Source organism: Acartia tonsa, chromosome 7 (genome assembly GCF_053477335.1).
Source record: "Acartia tonsa isolate MP-2025a chromosome 7, ASM5347733v1, whole genome shotgun sequence".
In the NCBI taxonomy this organism is placed as follows: domain Eukaryota; kingdom Metazoa; phylum Arthropoda; class Copepoda; order Calanoida; family Acartiidae; genus Acartia; species Acartia tonsa.
This window is the reverse complement of record NC_137266.1, coordinates 43,369,659-43,396,974: the sequence shown is the minus strand read 5'-3', so window position 1 is coordinate 43,396,974 and position 27,316 is coordinate 43,369,659. Positions and strand designations below refer to the sequence as shown.

The window sequence follows — 27,316 nt, the reverse complement described above, 5'->3', positions numbered from 1 at the left end:
CTTTCCCAATTAAGTAGCAAGGTTGGGAATTTCCATGAACTTAGCTGACAGAAAGACATCCTGTTAATTAACCTGTAAAAAATAAGAGATAGGGGATAATGGGCTGTTTATTACACTAGTCCCCAAAGTTTTATAATACCGTTTTCTTATTCGTTGAATTTTGATTGGTTGTTCCATTAAGTTGAGTGTCCACGTTTCAACTACTAATTGTAATCTACAGAAAGGGATATTTGGTGTATAATCATTAAGTGGATATACATCTATTCATTGTCTTATCCCTTTAGATCTCTGGGATGGATAGGGTTGGTATGAGAAACTTTTTTTATATCTGATCTAGGGAAAGAGAAATTTATTCACACATTTTAATCATGGTATCTTTAAAGAACGTAGATACGCAGGGATGGAGGCGACATTGGTCTGTTTATTACAGTAGTCCCCAAAGTTTTATAAGAAAGTCTTCTTATTCGTTGGCTCAACGGCCTTGGGGACTTTTCTAAATTTTGATTGGTTAGATCATTTAGTTAAGTGTCTAAACGTTTCAAACACTATTTCAAAATACAAAAGGGGTAATTTTGTATATCATTATTGGGGATGTACATCTATTGTCATATCCCTTTAGATCCCCGGGATGGATAGGGTTGGTATGAGAAACTTTTTTTATATCTGATCCAGGGAAAGGGAATTTTATTCACACATTTTAATCATGGTATCTTTCAAATGATTGGGATGGTAAGGGGCGGGTTAAAAATGAAAAAATATTACCCCTTTTGGATATTCCTCTCCCCCCCCCTTTAAAAATTTAAATTAGTTTTGGGGAGGCAATCCATACCTCCTCCCCTTGCCTTTAAGTTTCACAAAAAGAATCTTTATTAAAATCACGAAACTGTTCGGGATTTTTAATCTTAATCTTGTGTTTCCCAAAAAATAATAATTGGAACTTTTAAAGTTTGTTTTTAAAAGCGAAGCTTTTCTATAATTAGGGTCGGTCCGTCCGTCCGTACGTCCGTAACGGATAGCTTTTTCCGTTAATTTAGGCATGTTAGAATTGTGCTATCGATTTCAAATTTTGCATTGTGATTCCTTTAGTAGTTAGTTACGATTTAGAAAGCGTATCAACTCTATAAACATTACCAAAATGTCCGTACGTCCATTTTAAACATGTTGATTTTTTTTACTTTTTTAACACCAAATTTTTATGTGATCTAATTATCGGATTGATCTGATTTTTGGTATGTTGATTCCTGGGACAACAAAGTATAATGTAATAAGCGAAGCAATTTTATAATCAAGTGTTAAAAATGTAAGTATGTCCAAAAAAATTAGCCTGTATCAAGCAGTTTTTCAACAAATTTACTTACAATTTTGCTTCGACTCTTATACTTTTATATTCTGATGATTCAGTTTAGACACTATACAAGTGTTAATGTCCGTTTGTCCTACCGTTTCAGTGCTTCGCTTTTATGGATGTTGCCATCCTTGTTGTCCATATATCTATCTCTCACTTTCTGTCTATCTATCTGTCTATCTATTTTTCATCAACCTATCTTTTTGTTTATCTTTTTCTTTCTCTCTCTTTTCTATCTTTCTCCCCGTTTATCTCCTTTATCACTTCCTCTCATCTGTACTTTTTTTCTTTCTATTTCTGTTCTTAAAACTTGCTTTTACATTATCTCTCTCTCTCTCACTTTGGCTCCCTCGCTGTCTCTTTTTTTTCTCTCTCTCTCTCTCGTTGGCTCCCTCGCTCTCTCTTTTTTTCTCTCTCTCTCTCTCCATCTCTCTCTCTCTCTCTCTCTCTCTCTCTCTCTCTCTCTCTCTCTCCATCTCTCTCTCTTTCTCTCTCTCTCTCTCTCTCTCTCTCTCTCTCTCTCTCTCTCTCTCTCTCTCTCTCTCTCTCTCTCTCTCTCTCTTTCTCGCTCTTTTTTTAGAGACAGAAATTTTGATGAAATCTTTCAGTTGTGTTTTGAGCGGTGGATGGTTAAGAACCAAGAGAAAAAACAAGAATAAAAAATAGGTATTTTTCATGATTTTTAATTAGTAGTCTTTTTCCTTATGATTAGTAGTCAATAGGGAGTAGTACAATAGACGATGAATTGATATACATCCCAAATCATGATAAACAAAACTATCCTTTAGATTAGAATTATTTGTAGTAAAGTATGGACACTTCTAGTTTGGAACAAACCAATTAAAGTTCAATAAAAGTTCCAAAAGTTTTGAGCCAAGGAATAAGTTAACGTAGTTATTTGGTAAATTGCAAAACATCTAAAATTTATTGAAATCTTTTTTTTCTAATAATTTTCATTCTTTCTTCATTGAAGCAAAATTTTATTCTATTATCCTTATAATAGAGCAACAGGATCTGTGTCTGTCTGTGTGTACCGTAGTATCTCACTGAACTTATATGTTTCTTACTTCTAAATACAGTAATACAGTATAGCCTCTCATAGGTCCATGGAAGTTTTATAACTATTTTGGAGGGGAGTAACACCACCCTCCCAAGATAAATTACCCCTAGAAAAAAAATGCCACTAAATCCCACTCAAAGATCTTTAATCTTTTTCTTTTTAAAAATACAATGGAAAGTGAAAGGGGGTCGCCTCCCCCCCCCCCCCTGTTCAAATGTCATATATGTACCGCTAGTACTATTGATCGAAAGAAGTAAGTGTTATATCTGACCCCTAAGATCAATGAAGCGATTGAGTTCTCCGTTTTAGGGAAGCTATACTTTGTTTATGTGATGGTTTCAGGCTGTTTACTTTGAAATATTTAAGTCTTTGAATGATTTTAGGTTGTATACATAAATCCACCTTAGTTTATTCTCCGTCAAATACAATCCTACAGATACTATGGGCGTATCCGCGAGTTAAATAACGTTAAATGTTTTACTAAATTTAAAATCTTCAAATTTTCTCTTCAATGTGCTGCTTTAAAACCCTCCACTTTGATTAAAACAAAGAGATAAAAGCCCATAGTACTTCAGGCAGAGGGTTGAAACTTTCCTCCATTTAATTAAGATGACTGTTTCTGAGAAATTAAGTAAAAAACAAAATGGATCAATACCGCCTAGCCATTCGTTAGTGTTTGAAGCTCCCTGTAAATTTATCAAACCAAAAATTACAAGGACGACGACATCCATAAGCTTTTAAATATGAAAAAGTAACAGCCAAGCAAATAAAAGAAGAAACTAAGCATAAATGTCGTAATCTTAAGAATTCCAAAACAAATTTCAGCAGTCTATCTTTGACAACAACTGAGAAAACATAAATTTTCTGATAATAAGAATCAAAAAATATTTTTTCTGTGCAAAACCGATAGATTGTTGGACAAAGGCATTAAAACGTAGCTGAAAGATAGTCGGAGAGAAGAACAGACGGACATTTCAAATTTCTTCAAAAATTTTCATATAGTAGTAAAAGAATAAATCTTTAAATAAAAGTAACATGGTGCCTATCTGTCTATGTATCTGTGTGTACCTTAGAATCTCTCAAACTACTGGACCGACATGGTTCTCCTTTGCAATGGATCTTTTCATAGATCCAGAAAATGTGTATAACTATTTTTGGGGTCTAGTATCTCCGCTCACGAAAGAGAAATCGCTCATTAAAATATATTTTTGTTTTTTGTTTTAAAACTAAAAATTAAAGGTTTAGGGCTGGTCGTATAACCCCACCCTCAAGTTCCACTAGAAGCCTCTAGGGTGTAGCCGCTAGTAAAAATTATAGATACTCTTTTTTGTCTGTCCACAGACTGATAAAATTTATAGTAATTTATTTGCATTTAGTTTTTTTGCAATTTGTAAACTTGTTTTGTCGCATGAATTCAAGTCACAATTGACCAGCTTATTAGAACCTTTTCTCGTATTCATTCGAATCCGGTGGATAGAAACCGGTTCTCATCCATACGAAAAAACTATGTCTAGCATCGTATTATATCCAGCTTTCTACGAATATAAAAATGTACAATCATAAGATTAAAACTAGTTTTTTTAGCTGGTGCCTTCGGCACCTCGTGGCTAAAAAAAACTAGTTTTAATCTTATAATTGTACATTCTATATCCGCGGAAAGCCGTTTATAATACGATGCGAGAAATAACTATTCTCGTATGGAGTGCATAATTGTGAAATTTATTGTATGTCAAAATATGCTGCAATTTTCCTTCCCTCAAGGTTCTATATTCGAAGACAATTCAAAGCCAAAACAGACAATAAAAACAATGTTGTCTCATTCGTTGGCTTAAACTTTGAGGACATATTAAATCTTCATTGTGTTGTTCAAGATAATATTTCTAAACTTTTCAACTATTAGTTTAATCTACAGAAGGGGTATTATAGTTTTAAATTGTAAGTAAGGGTGTATATCAAAGTTATATTTATTGGAGCCAAAATTAATGCATTAAATTTACTATTTTTATGGCTTTCATTCAAAACAAAACAATTAATTTCATTTTTTGACTCTTTTCTCATTTAAAATTTCATGCTTATATTTCCTAATTAATAAATCAAGCAGTCTATGGAGTAGCTTTATTAAAGAGGTTACTGACATTTTCTGGTTTTATAATAGTAGTCTCGTGTAGATTAAAACTCCATACATAAATGTATTGATTATTCGTCAAAATATTAATTATTTTATTTAGTCCTTCTTTAAGAATCTATAAAAATGTATTTAGGAAATTTGCCACTTATTTAAATCTATTATATAAAATTGTAAGATATTTTTGGTTGTCCTTTAAGATCTTGATAACTGTTGAACTGATTCAGTTCTCCATTTTAGGGTAGCTTCACATAGCTCCTGGGATAATTTTAGGCTATATCCCCCCCTCCTCTTTGAAGGCAAAGCAACTAGCTTCTGACAAAATATACTGACAGACAGACTGGATAACTTTTAGAATAGTTTTAATTTTAAAATCTTGTTTTTTTTTGTATATTTATCCAATCCCTTCTGTCCTTATGGTACCCTAACTCTAAATATGTGTGTGTGTGAGTGAATGTGTGTGTGTGAGTGAATGTGTGTGTGTGTGTGTATGTGTGTGGGTGTGTGAGTATGTGTAGAAATGTGACAGAATTGATAAAGATCAAGGGACCGGTCAAATATAAGTTTTAAAATTTATTCAGTTTGAAAGAATTATGTACTTTAATAAGGAAAATTGGGTTCTAAATTATCCTGGTAAATTATGGTTTTAAAGTCTTGATTTAAATTTTTGTCGTCAATTAAGGTTGCTAATACAGTTATCAGCTATTGGTCTGGGGAGGGGATGGGATAAAGTCATATGCGGGATGCGGGGTATCGTTATATTAGCTAACTGGTAGTATAATTTTATTCGAGTATGCAAAAATCTGGTGCAATATCTAAGTAATTCCATATCCATTGAAATAGATGATAAATAAAGGCATGGAAAAAGCTGTACATATCAGACAGTTTAGAATTTCAAATATCTTTTAAGACCACGTGTGATTTTGTAGAGCTACTCTTTAGTTTGTCTTGTAAGTCTTTATCTCTTGTCAATTTTAGTTGCGGAGCTACTCTAAACGCGATAAGAAGGGAAAGAAAGTGCAAGGTATAAAAACAAAATTTGGGTCAAGTCCCTTCGTGGAACCGACTCTTAAAGGGCGTTTTGTCGTATTTTCACCATTAGCTTTTCTCCTATTTCTAGCCCAAGCGTGGAGCTCTAACTCTGCGGGGCAATCACCTAACCTAACTTAACCGAACCTAACCTAAAATAACCTATAAAAAGCTACTATGAAAATACGACGAAACGCCCATTAAAAGGCGTTGTAACGAAAGGGATTATAATCCAATTTTTTTTAATAGTTATTATATTCGGTTTAGTAATACAATTTTATTCTATTTTAGGTTGAAAGCAAGCCCAACATATTATACATTATGAAGATCTATAGATTAGTTTTCTGTTTTGTTCTGGTTTTATTATCAATAACTACCATTTTAGGTAAGTACTAAGTCCTCATTTTTATTCAGACAGATAGACAGACAGATATACAGACAGATAGATAGACAGACAGATAGATAGACAGACAGAAAGATAGACAGACAGATAGATAGACAGATAGATAGACAGATAGATAGACAGATAGATAGACAGATAGATAGACAGGCAGACAGACAGATAGATAGACAGACAGATAGATAGACAGACAGATAGATAGACATACAGACAGACAGATAGATAGACATACAGACAGACAGATAGATAGACAGATAGATAGACAGATAGATAGACAGATAGATAGACAGATAGATAGACAGGCAGACAGACAGATAGATAGACAGACAGATAGATAGACAGACAGATAGATAGACAGACAGATAGATAGACAGACAGATAGATAGACAGACAGAAAGAAAGATAGATAGACAGATAGATAGACAGGCAGACAGGCAGATAGATAGACATACAGACAGACAGATAGATAGACATACAGACAGACAGATAGATAGACAGATAGATAGACAGGCAGACAGACAGATAGATAGACAGACAGATAGATAGACAGACAGAAAGAAAGATAGATAGACAGATAGACAGACAGAAAGACAGACAGATACGCAGAAATACAGACAAACAGATAGCAATTCGACATAAAGACATACTTACAGACAGATGTATAAACAAGAAAGGTATGCAGCAAGCTTGACAGGCAGATACACCTACAGATAAAGAGACAGATAAACAGAATGACAGAAAGACAGATAAAATACACAGATTGACAGACAGATAGACAGACAGATAGATAGTCAAAAGATGTATAGACAGACAGATAAACTAGACAGACAGGTAGATAGACAAACAGATATACAGACTGATGTATAGACCGTTAAATAGACATACATACAGACAGATAAAATATACAAATTGACAGACAGATGGACAGACAGATAAAGAGACAGATAGATAGACACACAGATGTATAGACAGATAAATAGTCATACATACAGACAGATAAAATAAACAGATTGACAGACAGACAGATAGATAGACAAACAAAAAGAAAAATATACAGATATAAAGACTGAAGGATATTGATAACCATGCAAATAGATAACCATATTATAGACAGATAGATAAACAGATGATAGACTGATAGATGAACAGATGATAGACAGATAGATAAACAGATAGATAAACAGATAGATAAACAGATGATAAACAGATAGATAAACAGATGACAGACAGATAGATAAACAGATGATAGACTGATAGATAAACAGATGATAGACAGATAGATAAACAGACCGACAGACATATAAACAGAGAGGTAGACATACAGATAGACACATGATAGACATATAGATAAATAAGACATGTATACATGCAAATAGACAGACATGAACAAACAGACAAACAGATAAACAAACCGATAGACCAACAGATAAACAAACAGATATATAGACAGACGTATAAACAGACAAATGGGCAATATACAGACTTTTATAGAACTATTAAGATTATGTTTAATTATATTATGTTATTTGTTAAGGTGGACCTACCCGATTAAAAAGATCTGTAAAATTGAATTTCCTTCAGCCCAGTGCTTTACCTGTCAGTATTGTAGGTAATTTTTTTTGGCGTTTTCCTTTAAAGTGCCTAATTAGACTTTTATTCTATTGTGATTGGTTGGTACATTAAGCTGAGAGCCCAAACGTTTCAATCACTAATTGACACAAAAGGGGTAATTTTGTGTATCATCATTGGGGATGTACATCAGCTTATCGGCCATTGCCTTATCTCTTTAGATGCCTGACCTGCAGTAGCAGAAAAAAATATTTGGACAGCGGGGGAAATCAGAGATCTAAAGGGATAAGACAATTTCTAATAAATCGATGTACATCCCCAATGATGATACATAAAATTACCCCTTCTGTAGATTATAATTAGTGGTTGAAACGTTTGGAAACTCAACTTAATGAACTAACCAATCAAAATTCATAAAAAGTCTAAAAGGTTGTTAAGCCAACGAATAAGAAAACTTTATGGTAAGACTTTTGCGACTAGTGTAATAAACAGACCAATGAAAATACATTTTTTTCTTTTATTTTATGGTTTTACTATTGTACAGTGTCAAAACTTAGACAGTGTTTATTTTAATCTTTATGCCATCAATATTGGTTTAATTGAGAAAATAAGAAAGCAGTTTATATGCCTACAAAATTACATAATAAAACAACAAAAACATATAAGAATAGGAAGGGGAAAAATTTACTATTTACTAAGAAAAAGTTAAAAGCCTTTAATAATCCGAAAAAGTCACGTTGAAAAGTTTACCTAACCCTCCTAAAGATTTTTTCTTTAAAGAAAATGGTTGACTTTATTTTTAAAAGCGAAGCGTTTCTATAATTAGGGTCGGTCCGTACGTCCGTCCGTCCGTACGTCCGTCCGGACGTCCGTCCGAGATAGATAGCTTTTATTCGTTAATTTAGGCATGTTAGAATTGTCGATTTTAAACTTTGCATGATGATTCCTGTAGTAGTTGGGTACGATTTAGAAAGCGTAGCAACTCTATAATCATGTTGATTTTTCTAATTTTTTAACAACAAATTTTCAAGTGTTCTAATTATCCGTTTGATCTGATTTTTGGTATATTGATTCCTGGGACAACAAAGAACAATATTATAAGCGAAGCATTCTATAATCAAGTCCAAAAATGTAAGTATGTCCATAAATATTATCCTGCTTCAAGCAGTTTTTCAACATATTTACTTACAATTTTGCTTCGACTCTTATACTTTTAAATTCTGATTATTCAGTTCAGATACTATACAAGTGTTAATGTCCGTTTGTCCTACCGTTTCAGTGCTTCGCTTTTATGGATGTTGTCATCCTTGTTTATATAGGTTTTACAAGGGGCTTCAACCCTAGTAGGATGAATTTTCAAATTAACCTTTAACTTGAGAGTAAACGAGTAACCTGTATAATAATTATATAAAGCTAACAATATTAAGTAAAGAAATACCGAATAGGTTCAGTGGTTATTAATTAAGATATTTTGGCAGAAACAAACAGACAAAAAAACAATCGCTTTAATTTAAAAATTAATCAGAAATATACCTTTAGCTGCTTTATAAAAACAATTAAAAAACCAGAAAAGGGTTGGAAAGGAAATTACGTCTTTAAAAAAGTTTCAACTACCAGTTTCTTTTAATAGGGTAGGTTGAGTTATGCAAAAACTACTTTTTTGTTAATCCCAAAATGAGACAGTCAGACCAATTAATTCTTGTTTTATTTCAGTGTACACAAACAGACAGTATAAAAAGATACCTATCAGCTTTATTGTTAATGTCAACCGTATCTTTGATGAAAATGAATGAAAATAAGCTAATTATATCTCTAGACCGGGGCCTATGTCATGCTTTCCTGGAAATAATGGATGTAGAATAAACGTGGATATTATAAAAGGAAAAAAGTTATTGCCAATATAAGTAGCAAAAATTGACAACGCTTACTGTTCAGTTCGTTTATCCAGTATGTGGGTAGGGGATTGGGTAAAGGGGGTGGATGGGGATCGCTATTTTAGCCAACTACAAAGTGTACTTTATTAGAGTACATTATAATCTGCTGTAGGGTCCAAGAAATAACAAATCCATTCTAGAAATGAAACCAAATTCAATCTAGGATCTATATATAACTTCTAGTCGTTGGCCCAATAACTTCTGGTACTTACCCCATCCATTATCTTATACCTTAAGATCCCTGAATATTTAATAATCAAAACTTGTTTTAAATTTTATCACTTTAAATTATTTTGGTGGCAAAGCTACTCTTTAAGTTCAGTTTTCCGTAGATATTAAATCAAAAATATTAATAATAGTTTTGTTTGTCCCGCTGAAAAAACTAGTATCAATATAATCATTTTTATTTCATTAACCGTAGAAAATTGGCGGTAATACGTTACGATACATGATTTTTAGGTATGGCTTTTAACCGGTTCTAATCCAGTGGATATTAATCGGTTTCAAAGCCATTCTTTATTTTTTTTTCCTTTTTAGGTGGAAGCATTGAGATTTTGCCAAGGCCTATTGGAAGAGCGAGGTAATATTCTATACACCCTATATACTAAAGTAACAGGATGTTTGTATGGCCAGTACAATAAGATCTCCCATTCGGCTGTACACAATTTTTAGAGAAGTCTTTTATTTGTCCAGAGAAGGTTTTAGGCTATTTTGAGGTTGGAGGAGACAATGGTCGAAGCAAATAGTTCATTTAAACACTAACTTTCGTGTCTTTTAAAAAAACAATGCCTCTAGAAAGCGTAGCTACTCTATTATTATTACCAGAAAACTCCAAGTCAATTTTAATTATGATGATAATTCAGATTTTAATTATAATTTTTTACATAATATGAATAGTCCATATGTTGATTCATAGAGCGATTTGGCACACGGTTAGAAGCATTTACATAGCATTTTTCAAACTTCTAAATGATATGAGATGCACTTTCGCTGTATATTTGTCATCGTACGTTGGTCTATAGTCTGATTTATTAAATTTCGTTCATATGAATGTGTGTCATCTTTGTTTTTTTTTTGTTTTAGGACCTATGCATTGATAGATTTAGAAGTAGAGGCCCCGCAGTTTCTGTATGATCTACTAGAACGTTTTGTTTACCCGTTTGCTTTACCATAGTCATCCATTATACATTGTGAATGATAGATCAATGAAAGATAAATTAACCCTCCCCCTCAAGATTAAGAAAGTACAAAATTACTTATCTATCAAGACATAGGACGATACATTAGGGAACACCGCACAATCCCTAATTGATTATAAACAAAATCACCCATTATCTAGATCAAATTATTTTTAACCAACCAATAACCAACAAATAAGAAAACTTGCATATAAAACTTTAGGTTCTAGTGTAATTTATAGTATAATGTCCCCTACCTGCCTGTTAGTAAAGCCGTGTAAACACATTAACCAAATAAACTTGTTCTCTAAAAGGGCATTAGCCAGCCATAGACGTCCATGGGGGGGGAAGGGTAAACGGGTGTTTACCCCCCTCAAACTTTGAAACCCCTAATTTTACCCCCCTAAACTTTTTAAAAATTTCATTAGATTACCCCCCTTAAACCCCTCATTTAAAAATACTTTACTATCCCCCTCAAACCCTTGAAACCTATAATTGTTGAAACCCCTTATTTACCTCCCTCAAAATAAAAGCTTGGACGTCTCTGGCATTAGCAATATAGTTGTCTATAAACTTAATGACAGAAAGGTATGAAGCAATATTAAAACACTGAAGGTATAAATTTCAGTATTTTTTTAAGTAAACTAGAAAAGAAAGAATTTTAAAAAATTTTGATTTTTTTTATATAAATTTTCATGTAACTTCTTCTAATAATTGTTTTATAAACACCTTTTTGTTATGATATAAGTTTAAAATGTTTTTTTTGTTGTGCAAATTACTGTAATTCTTGTAAATGTTTTTGATAAAGTTGAAAAATAAAATAGATAAATGTATTGCCCTAAAAAGACTCTCAAGCTAGAATAATGGATATAGAATACGTGGTAATTTTTGTCGTTAATTGAGGTTGCTAATATAGTACACAGATATTGGTCAACCCATTCCTTCATGGTAGGGCAAGGGGATGGGGTAAGGTCATAAGAAGGAGGGGATGTTGAGTATCGTAATATTAGCCAGCTGGGATAAACATTTTATCATGGAATGCGAGAATCTCTCACAATATCTATGTTTCCTATTATATAAAGCAGTAAGCTTTTTTTCTGTAGCGAAGGATCTCAGTAACCGCTGAACCGATATGATTTTCTTTTAGCGTGAAGCTAGGTCCAGGAAAGGTTTTAACTATTTTCGGGGAGTGTATCTCCACCCTCAAAGTAAAAAATGACCCCCCCCCCCAAAAAAAAAAAAATATTACTTTTTCTTTTTAAAACTTAAATTGAAATTAAAGGGGTTCAACTCCCCCCCCCCCTCTCAAGTGTCTCTAGGGGCGCAAACGCTAGTTCTTCAAACATTCTTAAAAGTATTTATATATATTAATCTTCTTGATAACAGTCACCTAGAATACCGAAAATGTACGCAAGTTTACAAAGTACAACTCAAAATAATTGCTAAAAACGGCGTGTGATAGCTTATTTTTTAGTTTTAAGAAACTCATTGTTTTTAGTATATAGGCATTTTTAAAACTCGAAATTTATCGACCAACATCGTTTTTTTAGTCTAAACTTGTTCTATCTTTAGTTTGTCTTGAGACGTAAAGACAGACGGATATTTCAAATTAGCTTCAATACTAAAAAATTCAATATCTTTACTATTTTTTTTCCTCGTGATTTAAAGCTTTTGCTTAGGCATTTAATTAGGTATCATAGTTTTTGCAATTTTAGCTTCAGTCACAAAAGATCTCAAAAACATTCATATTTTTTTACCCCCTAAAGCCAACAAAAATTAAGTAGGATTTCTATGTTTAGTAACTGAAAAGTATTAAAATAATTTTGTGCAAATTTTAAAAGGTAGGATACCTACATGCCATCTAGATATGTTTATTCTATGATTGATTACTCATAATTGTCTAGATATTACTAGATATACCCAGTATTATGCACACATTATAATCATATATTAACCCTTACAGATCGGGGGGGGGGGGGGGGGCTCAAAGAGCCCCCCCCTCTAGTTTTTTCAATCTCATTTTTTTTGTAGGTAAGATGGAGAGCTGTAACTTCATGACTTTTTAAGTTTAGTAATTATACGTCGGCAAGAGTTGATTTTATTAGGATATCTGGTCTGTGTCGGTCGTGGTGTCCGGTCAAAGTCGGTTGGGTAGCAAAAAAAATTTTAAAAAATTCTAAATAAATCTTAATTTCTACATTATGACTTTTGTGTATAAGGTAGAAACCTAAAATTTTTTGGGTGAATACTTAGATATCAATGACCTTCTGAGAAAAGTGGTGTTATGACCGTTTGACCGCTCCCTGACCGACTTTATGACCGATTGTTGTCCGGCTTTTACTACAGATATAAATCATGAATATTGTGGCTTCTATCACAGCTAGAGACCTATAATTTTTATTGGTAAATCCTTGAGCAATAATAAACAGATAAAAATATTAATTTGCGCCGCCAACCGCCGTTTTACCGCCGTAACCGCCGAAAATGGCGGTTTCCGTTATTTGCCGTTTTTCGGCGATGATCAGAAAAAGTAATTTTTTTGTTATGAAAAATAAAAGTTCGTCCTAAAATTTGGTCATCCTAGCTGCAAAATTGGCCTCTCTACAGCTGTTTTAAAATTTAGCGGCTGGCCGCTAAAAAGCGGCTAAGGAGCGGTCTGACTGCTATGACTAAAAAAAGTAATTTTCTCTAAAAATACACATGAACCACCAGAAAAAAATTTTACGTCTTTATCTGTACCAGGAGCCGAGATAGAGGGGGGGGGGCTTTGAGCCCCCCCCCCCCCCGATCTATTAAGGTGGGAATTGGGGCCCGATCTGTAAGGGTTAATAATGAATGTTGCACCACATTTTCATCTACTCTGATAAAATGATTTTTGCAGCTGGCTCTAAAATAATGATTTCCCTTTACCCAAATAAGGATGACAACATCAAAACACTTTGCCAATGTTTTGATATATGTTAATGGATATCTTACCAGGGAAAAATTTAGGTTGCTAATATAAACCACATTCGTGTGTCAGTTCGTTCATCCAGTAGGGGATGGGCTACATACAAAATGATTAATTAGGTCTTTGATATCAAAACAAGGACATTATGTTTAAATAGTAGCAAAGCAAACTTAATGATCAAGCATTGAGAGAGTTAAAAAAAGAATAAAAAAACATAAAGTTTAAAACAAAAATATAAAAATAAAAAGCAAACTTAAAAGGAAGATAATATTCTAGACTAAGCTTTAGAACATAAAAAGTGTTTTTAAAAAGCAATCTCCTCACATTTTTCAATATAAAAACAGTTTTTGTTATAAAGTTTTAAACACTAATCCAATTCATGCTCAAATAATGACTATGGCAAAAGTATATCGAGTCTTGAATCTGCTTGCCTTCCCATGGCACCACAGCTCAAGTCCTAGCCCTATAGAAGAATTTTGATTCTGTATACCAATAGAAAGAAAATGTTACATAGATGATAAATATATTTTTTTATAATAAAATTTCTAAGTAATAATATTTTTACATGTACAGGTCACATGACACAGGTGTATAGTTATTACATACAACTTAAATGTTTACAACTAAAACAAATTGTTATCAAATATCAAATATATTTTAAAAGTTTAACGAATGATTATTATTCGTATGCTTTTAAATAACACTTTGTAAATACAGTATTGCCCTTAAATCTAAGTTTCATTACAAACTAAGTTTTTACATTATTATTATTACATATAATATAATAATCAATATTCTTTACTATGTCATATATCACAGTTATATTTTCTCTGAATGTGATGATAATTGTTACAATGTTTTAAGGCAGAGTTAAAAAAAGATATTTTTAAATTTCAAATTAAAGCTATCTTTTGTTAATTTCTAGTCATAAATATATTAAAAGTGTACTTTGATAGGTGCCAGGAATTAGATAACTCTAACAATTTGAGCTCTGCCAAAAACAAATAACATAATAAACATACAAATTTTGAGCAATTATAGTCTACAAGATAAAATTATTTCTGAGTGTAATACCAACAAATCAATTATCAATGTACAGTATTAGGTAGAGAAATACAAAATAAGATGAATCAGTCATCTTTAAATAACTTTGAACCCTGCTAGAAAAAAGACAATTTTCAATTTTGTATTTCTATTCCTAAAATTACAATATTTGGCCTTAAATCTAGGTTTCCTTACATCTAAATCGCCTCAAAGAAGAGGCTCAATATTTTCTTTTAGAAAATGAAGGCTGATCCACTTCCAGTGGTTGTTGTTTTTTGTGTTGTTGTAGTTGTTTTTACTGTAGTTGTTGTAGTTGTAGTAGTAGTAGTGGTAGTAGATGTGGTGGTAGTAGTCGTTGTTGTGGTAGTTGTGGTTGTAGTCGTAGATGTAGTTGTGGTTGTTGATGTCGTAGTTGTGGTTGTTGTAGTTGTAATTGTTGTTGTTGTTGTAGTAGTTGTCGTGGTAGTCGTAGTTGAAGTTGTGGTTGTTGTACTTGTTGTTGTAGTTGTTGTAGTTGTAGTAGTTGTGGTTGTAGTGGTAGTTGAAGTAGTAGTTGTGGTTGTTGTAGTGGTTGTTGTTGTAGTTGTTGTAGTAGTTGTAGTAGTGGTTGTTGTGGTAGTTGTTGTTGTAGTTGTAGTAGTTGATGTGGTAGTTGTTGTGGTTGTTGTAGTAGTTGTAGTGGTGGTGGTTGTAGTGGTAGTTGTAGTAGTAGTTGTGGTTGTAGTAGTGGTTGTTGTACTTGTTGTTGTAGTTGTGGTTGTTGTAGTTGTGGTTGTAGTAGTGGTTGTTGTGGTAGTTGTTGTAGTAGTTGTTGTGGTTGTTGTAGTAGTTGTAGTAGTTGATGTGGTAGTTGTAGTGGTGGTTGTAGTGGTAGTTGTAGTAGTAGTTGTGGTTGTAGTAGTAGTTGTGGTTGTAGTAGTAGTTGTTGTACTTGTTGTTGTAGTTGTGGTTGTAGTAGTGGTTGTAGTAGTGGTTGTTGTGGTAGTTGTGGTAGTTGTTGTAGTAGTTGTAGTTGTAGTAGTTGTTGTGGTTGTTGTAGTAGTTGTAGTGGTGGTGGTTGTGGTAGTTGTAGTTGTTGTGGTAGTTGTAGTTGTGGTGGTAGTTGTAGTTGTAGTAGTGGTGGTTGTAGTTGTGGTTGTTGTAGTAGTGGTTGTTGTAGTTGTGGTGGTAGTGGTTGTGGTAGTTGTTGTAGTTGTAGTAGTTGATGTTGTGGTAGTAGTTGTTGTGGTTGTTGTTGTAGTTGTGGTAGTTGTTGTAGTTGTTGTTGTAGTTTCCGCTGTGGTTGTTGTTTTGGTCGTAGTTGTAGCTATACAAATGATTAAAAATTATTTGACTAGATTACAAGATAGTAATAGACGAAATCAATTGATATATATAATATACAGCATGACCCTCAAAAAAGTATTTTTAAGCATCTGCAGCCCTTATTTCTCAATGAATTATAAAAAAATGCTTATGTCCTTGTTCTCCATAGTATTCCACATAAGTAGATATAAAAATATTTTTTTTACCTCCATTAACACCGGAGATTTTTAGAGCTAAAGTTTTGAAAAAGTGACTGAGAAAAAGAATTTTTTTTTGTTTCTCTTATTTTTTGGATGGTTATATTATGTTTTTCTGGCAACTGAATAATGATACACAAAGAAAAACAAGTTAACTAATTATTTCTTTTTTATTCCACCAAAAAATATAAATTTTAAATGGCAAAAAATACTACTGAATGAATTGATTATTTGCAAATTTTAGGTTATTTATTAACCCTTATTTGAGAAAAGGATTAATTATGACAGTTGCTCCGCCTACTTTTCTGACATCTCAATAATTTAATAGGGGGTTAATTAAGCTTTTTAGACAAAAAAATCATTATGTTTTAATTTTATTTTCTTTATAACTTTTTTGTTATTAAAGTTAGGATTGTGAAACAAAAACAATTTTCCTGCTATATTCATAAAGATTTATTTGGTTTTTTAATCTTAAACAATTTTGCCTAATAAGTAAGTCTTTCAAAATATCATTAAACTAAAAAGACTCAAAAAATATGTGTAAAAAAATGCTTTTTACTCAAAAACTAAATTTTTTATTTCATTTTTGTATAAAGTTTCTGCTAGTAACAAAAATAAAAGGATTTCTACCTTAATTTTGCTAAAAAAGTCGTTTCATGTTAAAAATTACTTTTTCCTCAGTCACTTTTTCAAAACTTTAGCTCTAAAAATCTCAGGTGTTAATGGAGGTAAAAAAAATATTTTTATATCTACTTATCTGGAATACTATGGAGAACAAGGACATATGCATTTTTTTATAATTCATTGAGAAATAAGGGCTGCAGATGCTTAAAAATACTTTTTTGAGGGTCATGCTGTACATATTTACTTCTGCATATTCTTACATACTCAAGAATACATGTTTAACATTCTAGATATTTCCATGCGTGTTTTTTATATTTTTATTTTGAGGGTAAAGAACAATTCAGTGGGGTTGGGGTACTTTGTTGCAATAATTACCTACCATAATTGTTGTATAATGCTACAGTCTGGTAATATATAATATATATATTTTAAAAGTTTCTTAGGGGGAATTATGATAAGTATTTTTGCAGTTGTTAAGACTATTTTAAAATAACAATTTGAACAAAAATTTAAACATACCTGTTGTAGTTGTTCCAGAACTTGCTATAACTATCTTTGTTGTTGCTAAAAAAAATTATAATTCTTAAGTAAAATAGGTATTTAAACATTTTAAATTAACAAAAAATCCATAAATAAAAGTAACTGGATGTCTATTTGTGTGTCTGTCTTTGAGTACTTAAAATGATTCTATTTTATAATGTAAGTCTTTTGGGTTTTGGGAAAATTTATAGATATCTTAGTGAAGGGCACCACCACCCTCCCAAAGAAAACGCCCATAGAAAAATTATTTAACCACCCACATCCCCCCCTTCCCCGGCCCAGACCTCAAGTGCTTTCTAGAAAGAAAAAAAAAGACTACTTACTTTTTACTATTGTAGCTGTTACTTTGACAGTTGTTGTTGTAGTGGTAGTTGTAGAAGTAGTAGTAGTAGTGGAAGTTGTTGTTGTTGTAGTTGTGGTTGTAGTGGTAGTTGTAGTGGTTGTTGTTGTGGTAGTGGTAGTTGTAGTTGTGGTTGTAGTTGTAGTGGTAGTTGTTGTTGTTGTTGTTGTGGTAGTTGTAGTGGTTGTAGTGGTTGTAGTGGTTGTAGTGGTTGTAGTAGTAGTTGTGGAAGAGGAGCTACATGAGCTGCTTGATAAACTTAAAACCAGACTGCTGCTTGATGGATTAGAACTGAGTATTATAACAAATCCATCAGGAGTTGAGCTACAACTAAATAGAGAGCTAGATGGGCTACTTGGACTAGATAAAGAGCTGCAGGATGAACTTTGGCTGCTTGAGGACGAACTGCTACTTGATGATGAACTGCTACTTGATGATGAACTGCTACTGCTGGATGAGGAGCTGCTTGATGAAGAACTGCTGCTTGAGGAAGAGCTACTACTGCTTGAGGAAGAACTGCTACTGCTGGATGAAGAACTGCTACTGCTAGAGGAAGAACTACTACTTGATGAAGAACTACAGCTTGATGAAGAACTGCTACTTGAAGAGGAACTGCTACTTGAAGAAGAACTGCTACTGCTAGAGGAACTGCTGCTGCTTGAGCTACTGCTGCTAGAGGAACTGCTGCTAGAGCTACTGCTGCTAGAGGAACTACTGCTGCTAGAGCTACTGCTGCTAGAGCTACTGCTACTAGAACTACTGCTGCTAGAGCTACTGCTGCTAGAGGAACTGCTGCTACTAGAGCTACTGCTGCTAGAGCTACTGCTGCTAGAGGAACTGCTACTGCTAGAAGAACTGCTGCTGCTTGAGGAACTGCTGCTGCTTGAGCTACTGCTGCTAGAGGAACTGCTGCTAGAGCTACTGCTGCTTGAGGAACTGCTGCTGCTAGAGCTACTGCTACTAAGACTACTGCTGCTAGAGGAACTGCTACTGCTGGAAGAACTGCTGCTGCTAGAGGAACTACTGCTGCTGCTAGATGAGCTACTGCTGGAGGAACTACTGCTGGAGGAACTGCTACTGCTAGAGCTGCTGCTGCTAGATGAACTACTGCTACTGCTAGATGAACTGCTGCTAGAGCTACTGCTACTGCTAGAGGAACTGCTGCTGCTAGAGCTACTGCTGCTGCTGCTAGAAGAACTACTGCTGCTGCTTGAAGAGCTGCTGCTACTGCTAGAGGAACTGCTACTAGAGCTACTGCTGCTTGAGGAACTGCTGCTGCTAGAGCTACTGCTGCTAGAGCTACTGCTACTAGAACTACTGCTGCTAGAGCTACTGCTGCTAGAGGAACTGCTACTGCTAGAAGAACTGCTGCTGCTGGAAGAACTGCTGCTGCTAGAGGAACTACTGCTGCTGCTAGATGAGCTACTGCTAGAGCTACTGCTGCTAGAGCTACTGCTGCTAGAACTACTGCTGCTAGAGCTACTGCTGCTAGAGGAACTGCTACTGCTAGAAGAACTGCTGCTGCTGGAAGAACTGCTGCTGCTGGAAGAACTGCTGCTGCTAGAGGAACTACTGCTGCTGCTAGATGAGCTACTGCTGGAGGAACTACTGCTGGAGGAACTGCTACTGCTAGAGCTGCTGCTGCAAGATGAACTACTGCTGCTGCTAGATGAACTACTGCTGCTGCTAGATGAACTGCTGCTAGAGCTACTGCTACTGCTAGAGGAACTGCTGCTGCTAGAGCTACTACTGCTGCTGCTAGAGCTACTGCTGCTGCTGCTAGAAGAACTACTGCTGCTGCTTGAAGAGCTACTGCTACTGCTAGAGGAACTGCTGCTGCTAGAGCTACTGCTGCTGCTGCTAGAAGAACTACTGCTGCTGCTGGAGGAACTGCTGCTGCTAGAGCTACTACTGCTAGAGGAACTACTGCTGCTAGAGCTACTGCTGCTACTACTGCTACTGCTAGAGGAACTGCTGCTGCTAGAGCTACTGCTGCTACTACTGCTACTGCTTGAGGAACTGCTGCTGCTAGAGCTACTGCTGCTAGAGCTACTGCTGCTACTACTGCTTCTGCTAGAGGAACTGCTGCTGCTAGAGCTACTGCTGCTGCTACTACTAGAGGAACTACTGCTGCTAGAGCTACTGCTGCTAGAGCTACTGCTGCTGGAGGAACTGCTGCTAGAACTACTACTGCTAGATGAACTGCTGGAGCTTGAAGAAGAGCTTGATGATGAACTGCTACTACTTACAACCAATGAGATGCATTCTGGTTCACTTGAGTACCCACAACTTTCAGTAAAACACAATTCAAAGTATTTGATTAAGTTAGTTGCTGTATTCAGTTTGATGTCTGCATCAATTTTGTAGACTGTGCCGTCTAGAAGGAAAAATACTTAAAGGGACTGTGAACGAGAAAATTTCTCATCAGATTATCAAACCTTAACATCATCTTATTCATACAATCTCAAATACAGGGCATAACTGTCTCTCGTTTCCTTTAAAAACAGCTTTTTCCGCTGATTTTTATTATGTCCAAGATTGAGGAAAGATTTCCTGACTATATAAATGTGCAGTTAATTGTCTTTTCTTCCTTCTATAGCTAAAACTAAACTTTTTGACATAGTTCTCTATTTTTCCTAATGGTTAAGCTGACTTTTGACATAATCCTTGCTTTAAACCAATGTATAGTTACTTAGAAATTTATAAAATAAGCAATATTTTTTATTGAAAATCAAATACAATTGCAAAGCTAGAAACAGGTTTTTCATTAGTATCCAAGTAACTTTAGATGGCCCATCTCTCGCCCACATTTAATTACAAATTTGTAAATAATAAAGGTGCAATGTTTCTTTATAAACAGTCTGATAAAAGTGTAAACTAATTCTCCAAAGTGGGTTAATTATTGTCCAACACAATAAAAAAGGGATATTATTATTTTAAATTTTCCCTCCCATAATACCATAAAATCAAGGCATTATTCCTGGATATTTTTGTTAATAGGATGTTTTTGGTTGATCAGTGTAGTGAAATGTGAAGATTTGATAATCAGATGAGAAATTTTTACGTTCACACAAACTTTAATATCAAAAGAAAAAAATTAAAGGATAGGACTATTAAATCTGTTAACATGGTACTTGATCAACTGTCTTACTATTTAATTACACAACCTTTGTATGCAGCTCATAATTGAGCATGGTAAAAATTTCAACTTATTGCACTAACATTCTCTCTTCTTATTTTATTGACCTGACATATCAGCAGTAGAAACCATTTATAATATCTTAAGTTATGATGCATTGTTGGGCTGATTTTTAAATCCATTACATAGTTGATAATTAATTGATGATCTGTGAGTCACTGGTAAAACATAAAAGTTTAATCTCACCAATCTTTTCATAGAAAGTCCACTGTTTGGAGGTAACTCCAACATTCTTGGGCCAGCCAGTGCAGCCTCCGCAATCAGTATCAACATTTGTACAATTGACCTAAATGAACATCAGGATTAAACTGCTCAGCTAAATAGTTAAAGCTGTTAATTAGTTGTGGATCTCACACAGAGAAAACATGAAAATGGAATAAAGTTTTTTCCATACTCCCACCTGAGTCACAGTAAAATATATCACTTCTACATAAAAGAAGATTAAGATTTGAACAACATTTGCATTTCAAATCATTTTAAACAATTTTTTAAGGAGAACCTGGTAAGATATTGAAAATGAGACTAAAATATTAAAAATAGAAGATCATGATACTTTTACAAAATAATATATTATCTATTATGTAACTTTAACTGACAGACTCATGGACAAAGTTTTTTAGCTCTGTACTGAATGCTTTTTAGTAAGTGGCATTTTTACAAATAAACTTCAGCAGTCTATCTTAAAATGCAACAAATAAAAAATTTTCCCCAATTGTGTTTCTGATAGATGTACAGACAGACAAATTGAATTATAAAGTAGACTTGCTACAGAAACAAACTTACTGTTGCTCTTTCAAGTACATAGGCATCTGTTCTAAATTGAAGATCACAAACTGCATAGATTCCATCTCTTTCAAACACTATCTTTTTGTCTTCAAATTTGGTGAGTCCTTGAAATTCAAATTATACATACATTTCAAATAATGATAAATTGTTCTGATTTAATGTGTTTTTTAACTTTCAGAGGTAAAATTATATCTTATTAGAGACAATGTTCACAATTCAGGGGCCTCTATACAAATTGGGTAGTATCTCTGCAAGTGTCCCTTGCTTAAACAAACCAAGACTAAAATAAGCAGCAAAAAACCGTTTTTTACATAATGTTTTCAATATATGGGTAACTAATAAAAAAAATTATACATAATATACTTATGAGGTTAAGATATGAACTAAATTTGTGCTTTCCCTCAAAGTGAGCACGTAATCCTCCTTCCCCCCTCACTTAAGAAATTAATTAAAAACATTGGAAAGGTAGTTTCTATGCAGAGCTCCGGAATGGGTGGGAGCTAATCTTGCAGGACATGTACCTCCAGTGTCCTAACCATACTTTTTTTCTATTGATTTCAAAGGTAGGAGAGATTTTCTGAGCTCGACTTTGTGGGAAATTAAAGATTATTAGATATTACCTTTGTTGGTGGCTTGCCAACCAGTGAGTGTGTCAAATGGTAGGGGCTGTACATAGTGTAATAGTACAGTGAGTACACAAACAAAAGTACCCAGACTACTCTGCCTAAACAATAATATTATAATAGTACAGTGAGTACTCTGCCTAAATAATAATATTATAATAGTACAGTGAGTACTCTGCCTAAATAATAATATTATAATAGTACAGTGAGTACTCTGCCTAAATAATAATATCATAATAGTACAGTGAGTACACAAACAAGAGTACCCAGACTACTCTGCCTAAACAATAATATTATAATATACAGAGAGTACACAAACAATAATACCCAGACTATTCTGCCTAAACAATGATATTATAATAGTACAGAGAGTACACAAACAAGAGTACCCAGACTACTCTGCCTAAATAATAATATTATAGTAGTACAGAGACTACACAAACAAGAGTACACAGACTACTCTGCCTAAACAATAATATTATAATAGTACAGAGAGTACACAAACAAGAGTACCCAGACTACTCTGCCTAAATAATAATATTATAATAGTACAGAGACTACACAAACAAGAGTACACAGACTACTCTGCCTAAACAATAATATTATAATAGTACAGAGAGTACACAAACAAGAGTACCCAGACTACTCTGCCATAAACTGTTTTTAACCTATTTTTAAAACGTATATAAAAAATAAGCTATGGCACCAGTAAAATCAGACTGCAGAGCCTAAATTTGAATTAAGTCCCCAATAAACTTTTTTGGGGGGATTTAAATATTAATTTTTACTGTTGCCGTAGTCATTTTGATCAAAGCAAAAGGTCTTTTTTTTATTTGGGTAAAATTCATAGCTTTTAGAGTGTTTTGCTTCATAAATATTGTATTCTGGTATAGAGTAAAATTAGGCCTTATGATTTTACTATAAAAATTCACTAAAAAGTTAAATCTTTACAATATACCAATGAATTAACATTAACATGTTTGTGTTCGTTCACCTATTTTAAACACATAAAAATTGGCTGTAAAGGGTTAAATTTGATGTCAACATGACAAGATGTCAACAAATATTTATGCAATACAACAATTTTTTTTTTGACACATATACAAATATGATATAAAATAAGATTATTCAAACTTATTTTTTTTAAATATTTTTAAAAATTATGTATCTTTTACGTGTATAGTTTTCATTCTTTTCATTTTAATTAAATAAAAATTATTTAACTACATTGTAAATAAGTCACTTTGTGAAAACACTCTTTCGGAAATCATAAAAAAATTGAAATGAAACAAGAAATCTTATTGGTTTAACTTTAGCAAATGTGTTTTATTGTATTATGTTAAATTTTTTACTGAAATTGATTGTTTTAGAAAAAAAATTATTTCCATCGAACAGAGTAGAGTTTTTTTATTATTGTATTGATATAAACTGAATCATATAAAATTGTTCTGTAAGAAACAATTTAACCCCAAACTAAAAGTTGCTTTTGCTTCCGTCAAAATGATCACAGCAACATATAAAATTAATTTTTAAATCCCCCCAAAAAAGTTTATTGGGGACTTAATTCAAATTTGGGCTCTGCAGTCTGTTTCTACTGGTGTCATAGTATATTTTTGATATATGATTAAAAAATAGGTTAAAAACACTTTAATAATAATATTATAATAGTACAGTGAGTACACTACCCAGTGAGTACACTACCCAGTGAGTACTCTACCCAGACTACTCTGCCTAAATAATAATATTGGAAGTTTACACCAATGCAATGGTAGTAGTATGACAAGAAGAAATAATGTTTTACAATCAGGAGTTGGTAAACCTTGTCAAATTACAAAACACTTTGAATGTTGAATTGTTCTGAGTTGATTTAAAGGGCGAATATAGGTTTGATATGATATGAGCTTATTTCAAGCGTGCAATTATATAGATTATAAATAACATAACATATTTAACTGTATAAGTCCGTTTCTAGCCTAAAACCTAACTGATTCGTCGATATTTTTACGTCATTTCGCGTAACTAGTGTGGTTCCCTAAGAAATCCAAACATCCCTGCATCACACAAGGCTGCGTCGGAAGGTTGTATTATAAAGCTTTTGTTCAATCATAGTCATAATGAAGACGAAAGGATTCGAAAAAAAGGATGCTGCTACTTTTACTTTTGATCAAATAAATTTTTCATAACATAATTTTGTAAAAGTACATTGAAAAAGGGAGGGCTGAAAACTAATTTTAAAAAAATTATTTCAAAATTAAAATATTATTTTTGTTTGCTAAAGTTGCATCATGGTTGTGTTTGTTACGCAGGCTCCATAGGGTAAATATATTTTACATATCATATATTTTTATATAAATATATTGTATTCATCATGAATCAATCTAAAATCTTAGTAGAGAAAAAACATCTGATTTATTATATGTTGAAGTAAACACGAAAATTGCAAAATCTACTTAAGGATTTTTTTGAATTTTTAAATTTGGCATAGATATTCTAAAACTATGCAATGGCACCTTTGATATAAGCTCATATCAAATCGAACCTATATTCGCCCTTTAAATAATAACCCTAAGCTTATCCTTGGTCTAAAGGAAATGACAAAGCCTTTCTGAAATACTAATAAAGTCTTTTTAATTCCAAATAAAATTATTTTCTTGGGTTTACATTTAGTGCAGGAATAAGGTATAAACAACAAGCAAAATAAATCAAAAATAAAGTTGGGGGGCAAATGGAGAGGTCGTCAATTTTACGATGTGTTGCCCCCCAACGACAGCTGAAAAAACACATATAGGTTTCGTGATTTTCTTCCGAATTAATTTCGTAATTGGTATGAGCTGCATTTAGTGTAAAAATAATAGAATGATTAAAAGTAAAGTAAAACTTTCAGGCACTTTAAGGAAATTGGAAACTAGAATTATCAAGTGACTAAAATACTTATGATGCACTGTTAAATTATATTATAAACAAACATACTGAAATTACAGTTTCGATAATTTAGAAATTGGTACTAGACTAATCAATAGTAAAAATAGTGAAAAATTTCAGTTATTAATGTTGCTTCTTAATCCTAGATTTCCATTTCCTTCGAGTGCTTAAAAGTTCCACTTTATTCCTAATTATTTTGAGAAATAATTATAAAGTTCAAACCTTCGTAACATGGCGTTACGATGTGGAGAGTATCTGCTTGTGGACTGTGATCACATATGATAATAAAATATTCCACAGCTTATAACATCTTCAGGTGTTTTGTGAAATCAAAGTGAGTTCAGCAAAAAATGACTGATTAGCCAGATTTCAATGGGAGCACTTTTTTGCTGGTAAAAGCAATGATCTATTTATTTATTACCTGCCAATAGGTTTTGTTGTTGATGTACATATATTTTCTCAAAAATTACATAATATTTTTTAATAAATGAGATTGTTATCTAAATGTTTTAAAAATACATGATTTTGTAATGCTGCATAAAAAAGTTTTTCTGCTGATTTGTAGCAACATTGCTTATTTCTATGTCAATAAAATTAATCAAATAAGTAGTGGTCATTTAGTTTAAGTTCTTTTCAAAGTGAAAAAAAAACAAATATTTACAAGACAGCTTAGTTTAAATCTAGAATAACTTTAGAAAGCATTTTTTTCCCTTAGTAGATTTCTGATTTGAGCTTGGTTCTTGTCTTTGATATTTAAAAAAAAAATAATATACATATGTAGTTTTTCCAAAAATAATAGCTGTTTAACCTTAAAATGATTAAGATAAATACTATACCTTCTTGAAAAGCACAAGACAATATCTTTAATTGTTAAGTTATAATCCCATGCAAAAGACAGACATCCTTTACCTTTTTAATTGAAACTGTTCCTTTTTTCTATAAAACTGCAACTGTAAAGCATATAAATAAACTATAGATTAGCTGACCTCTCATTGAATTAATAATTATAGGTATAGAAATTATATTTTTTATGTGATACAAGTGTTTGTATGAATACTAGTCAACATCTTTATTAAAATATCACAAGGACAGGTGCCTTTTAAGAATTTAAACCTTTTAAAATTGTATTATTAAGGATCTTTTTAATCAATTTTTAATGCTTTTCCAGTTAGGTTTCGAAAATGATTAATATCTGCTGGATTAGAACCGGCCCTCAGCCATACTGAAAAATCATCTTCCATAATTTTGCTCAAATATTGAAATAAAAATAATACAGTTTTGTTAGTCCGTAGCTTATGATTTCTCATTTTAATATCAGCAAAAAGCTGTCTGTAAAACGAAAGTTAAAACATATATAACTGTCAACGTAAAAATAGACGGCAGTGTAAAAAGGATCTTTTTATTTCATATGCTGAAAAGTTTCTTTAGAAAGGTTTTATAAACCTTTGACTTAATGTATATGTGATATTCAATAAAATTGAAAGTCAATTTGAATATGAATAAATTAATTTAATTTTAAAACTATGAATAGATCAGAAGGAAAATCATTATCTTTCTTTAAATATTAAACTTTTTAATATTTAAATTAATTATAATTTGTAAAGGTTGTAGAACTTAATTACTACTTATAATCTAATTGCATGATGTGCATCATTAGTGTAATGCATTCATTTAATTTTGATATTGTACATTGTAATGAGAGCATTGATAAAAGTAGTTGTGCAAAATCTTTAAAGGGAACGAATAAAAGCAATAGGTTTTAAACACCTTCCAGCATTGATGGCAACCTTTTTAAAAGCGAAGCTTTTCTATAATTAGGGTCGGTCCGTCCGTCCGTACGTCCGTCCGTCACAAACGGATGGCTTTTTTCCGTTAATTTAGGCATGTTAGAATTGTCCTATCGATTTCAAACTTTGCATGGGGATTCCTTTAGTAGTTAAGTACGATTTAGAAAGCGTAGCAACTCTATAATCATTACAAGAATGTCCGTACGTCCCCATTTTAAACATGTTGATTTTTTTACTTTTTTAACAACAAATTTTTATGTGATCTAATCATCCGATTGATCTGATTTTTGGTATGTTGATTCCTGGGACAACAAAGTATAATGTTATGAGCAAAGCAACTCTATAATCAAGTCCTAAAA

At 32.8% G+C, this 27,316-nt stretch overlaps 1 protein-coding gene and 1 long non-coding RNA gene across 2 annotated transcripts; one reads left to right on the top strand and one right to left on the bottom strand.

The window, feature by feature from the left end:
* The first annotated feature begins 1,951 nt into the window (after positions 1–1,951).
* LOC145323814 (uncharacterized) lies at positions 1,952–10,763 on the top strand. Its single transcript, XR_013881110.1, has 5 exons — positions 1,952–2,011; positions 5,851–5,944; positions 7,494–7,568; positions 10,000–10,042; positions 10,546–10,763. It is a non-coding gene; the product is annotated as an uncharacterized LOC145323814 (long non-coding RNA).
* Positions 10,764–14,101: 3,338 nt separating this feature from the next.
* On the bottom strand, positions 14,102–25,521 carry LOC145323795 (uncharacterized). The gene is made up of 7 exons (XM_080166342.1): positions 25,393–25,521; positions 22,246–22,349; positions 21,623–21,729; positions 21,026–21,125; positions 17,624–20,017; positions 17,280–17,324; positions 14,102–15,940 (listed from the first exon to the last, which is right to left on the bottom strand). Exons 1-7 carry the CDS (start codon positions 25,401–25,403, stop codon positions 14,868–14,870), a joined length of 3,834 nt encoding a protein of 1,277 aa, XP_080022468.1. The 5' UTR covers positions 25,404–25,521; the 3' UTR covers positions 14,102–14,867.
* Between the last annotated feature and the right edge of the window lie 1,795 nt (positions 25,522–27,316).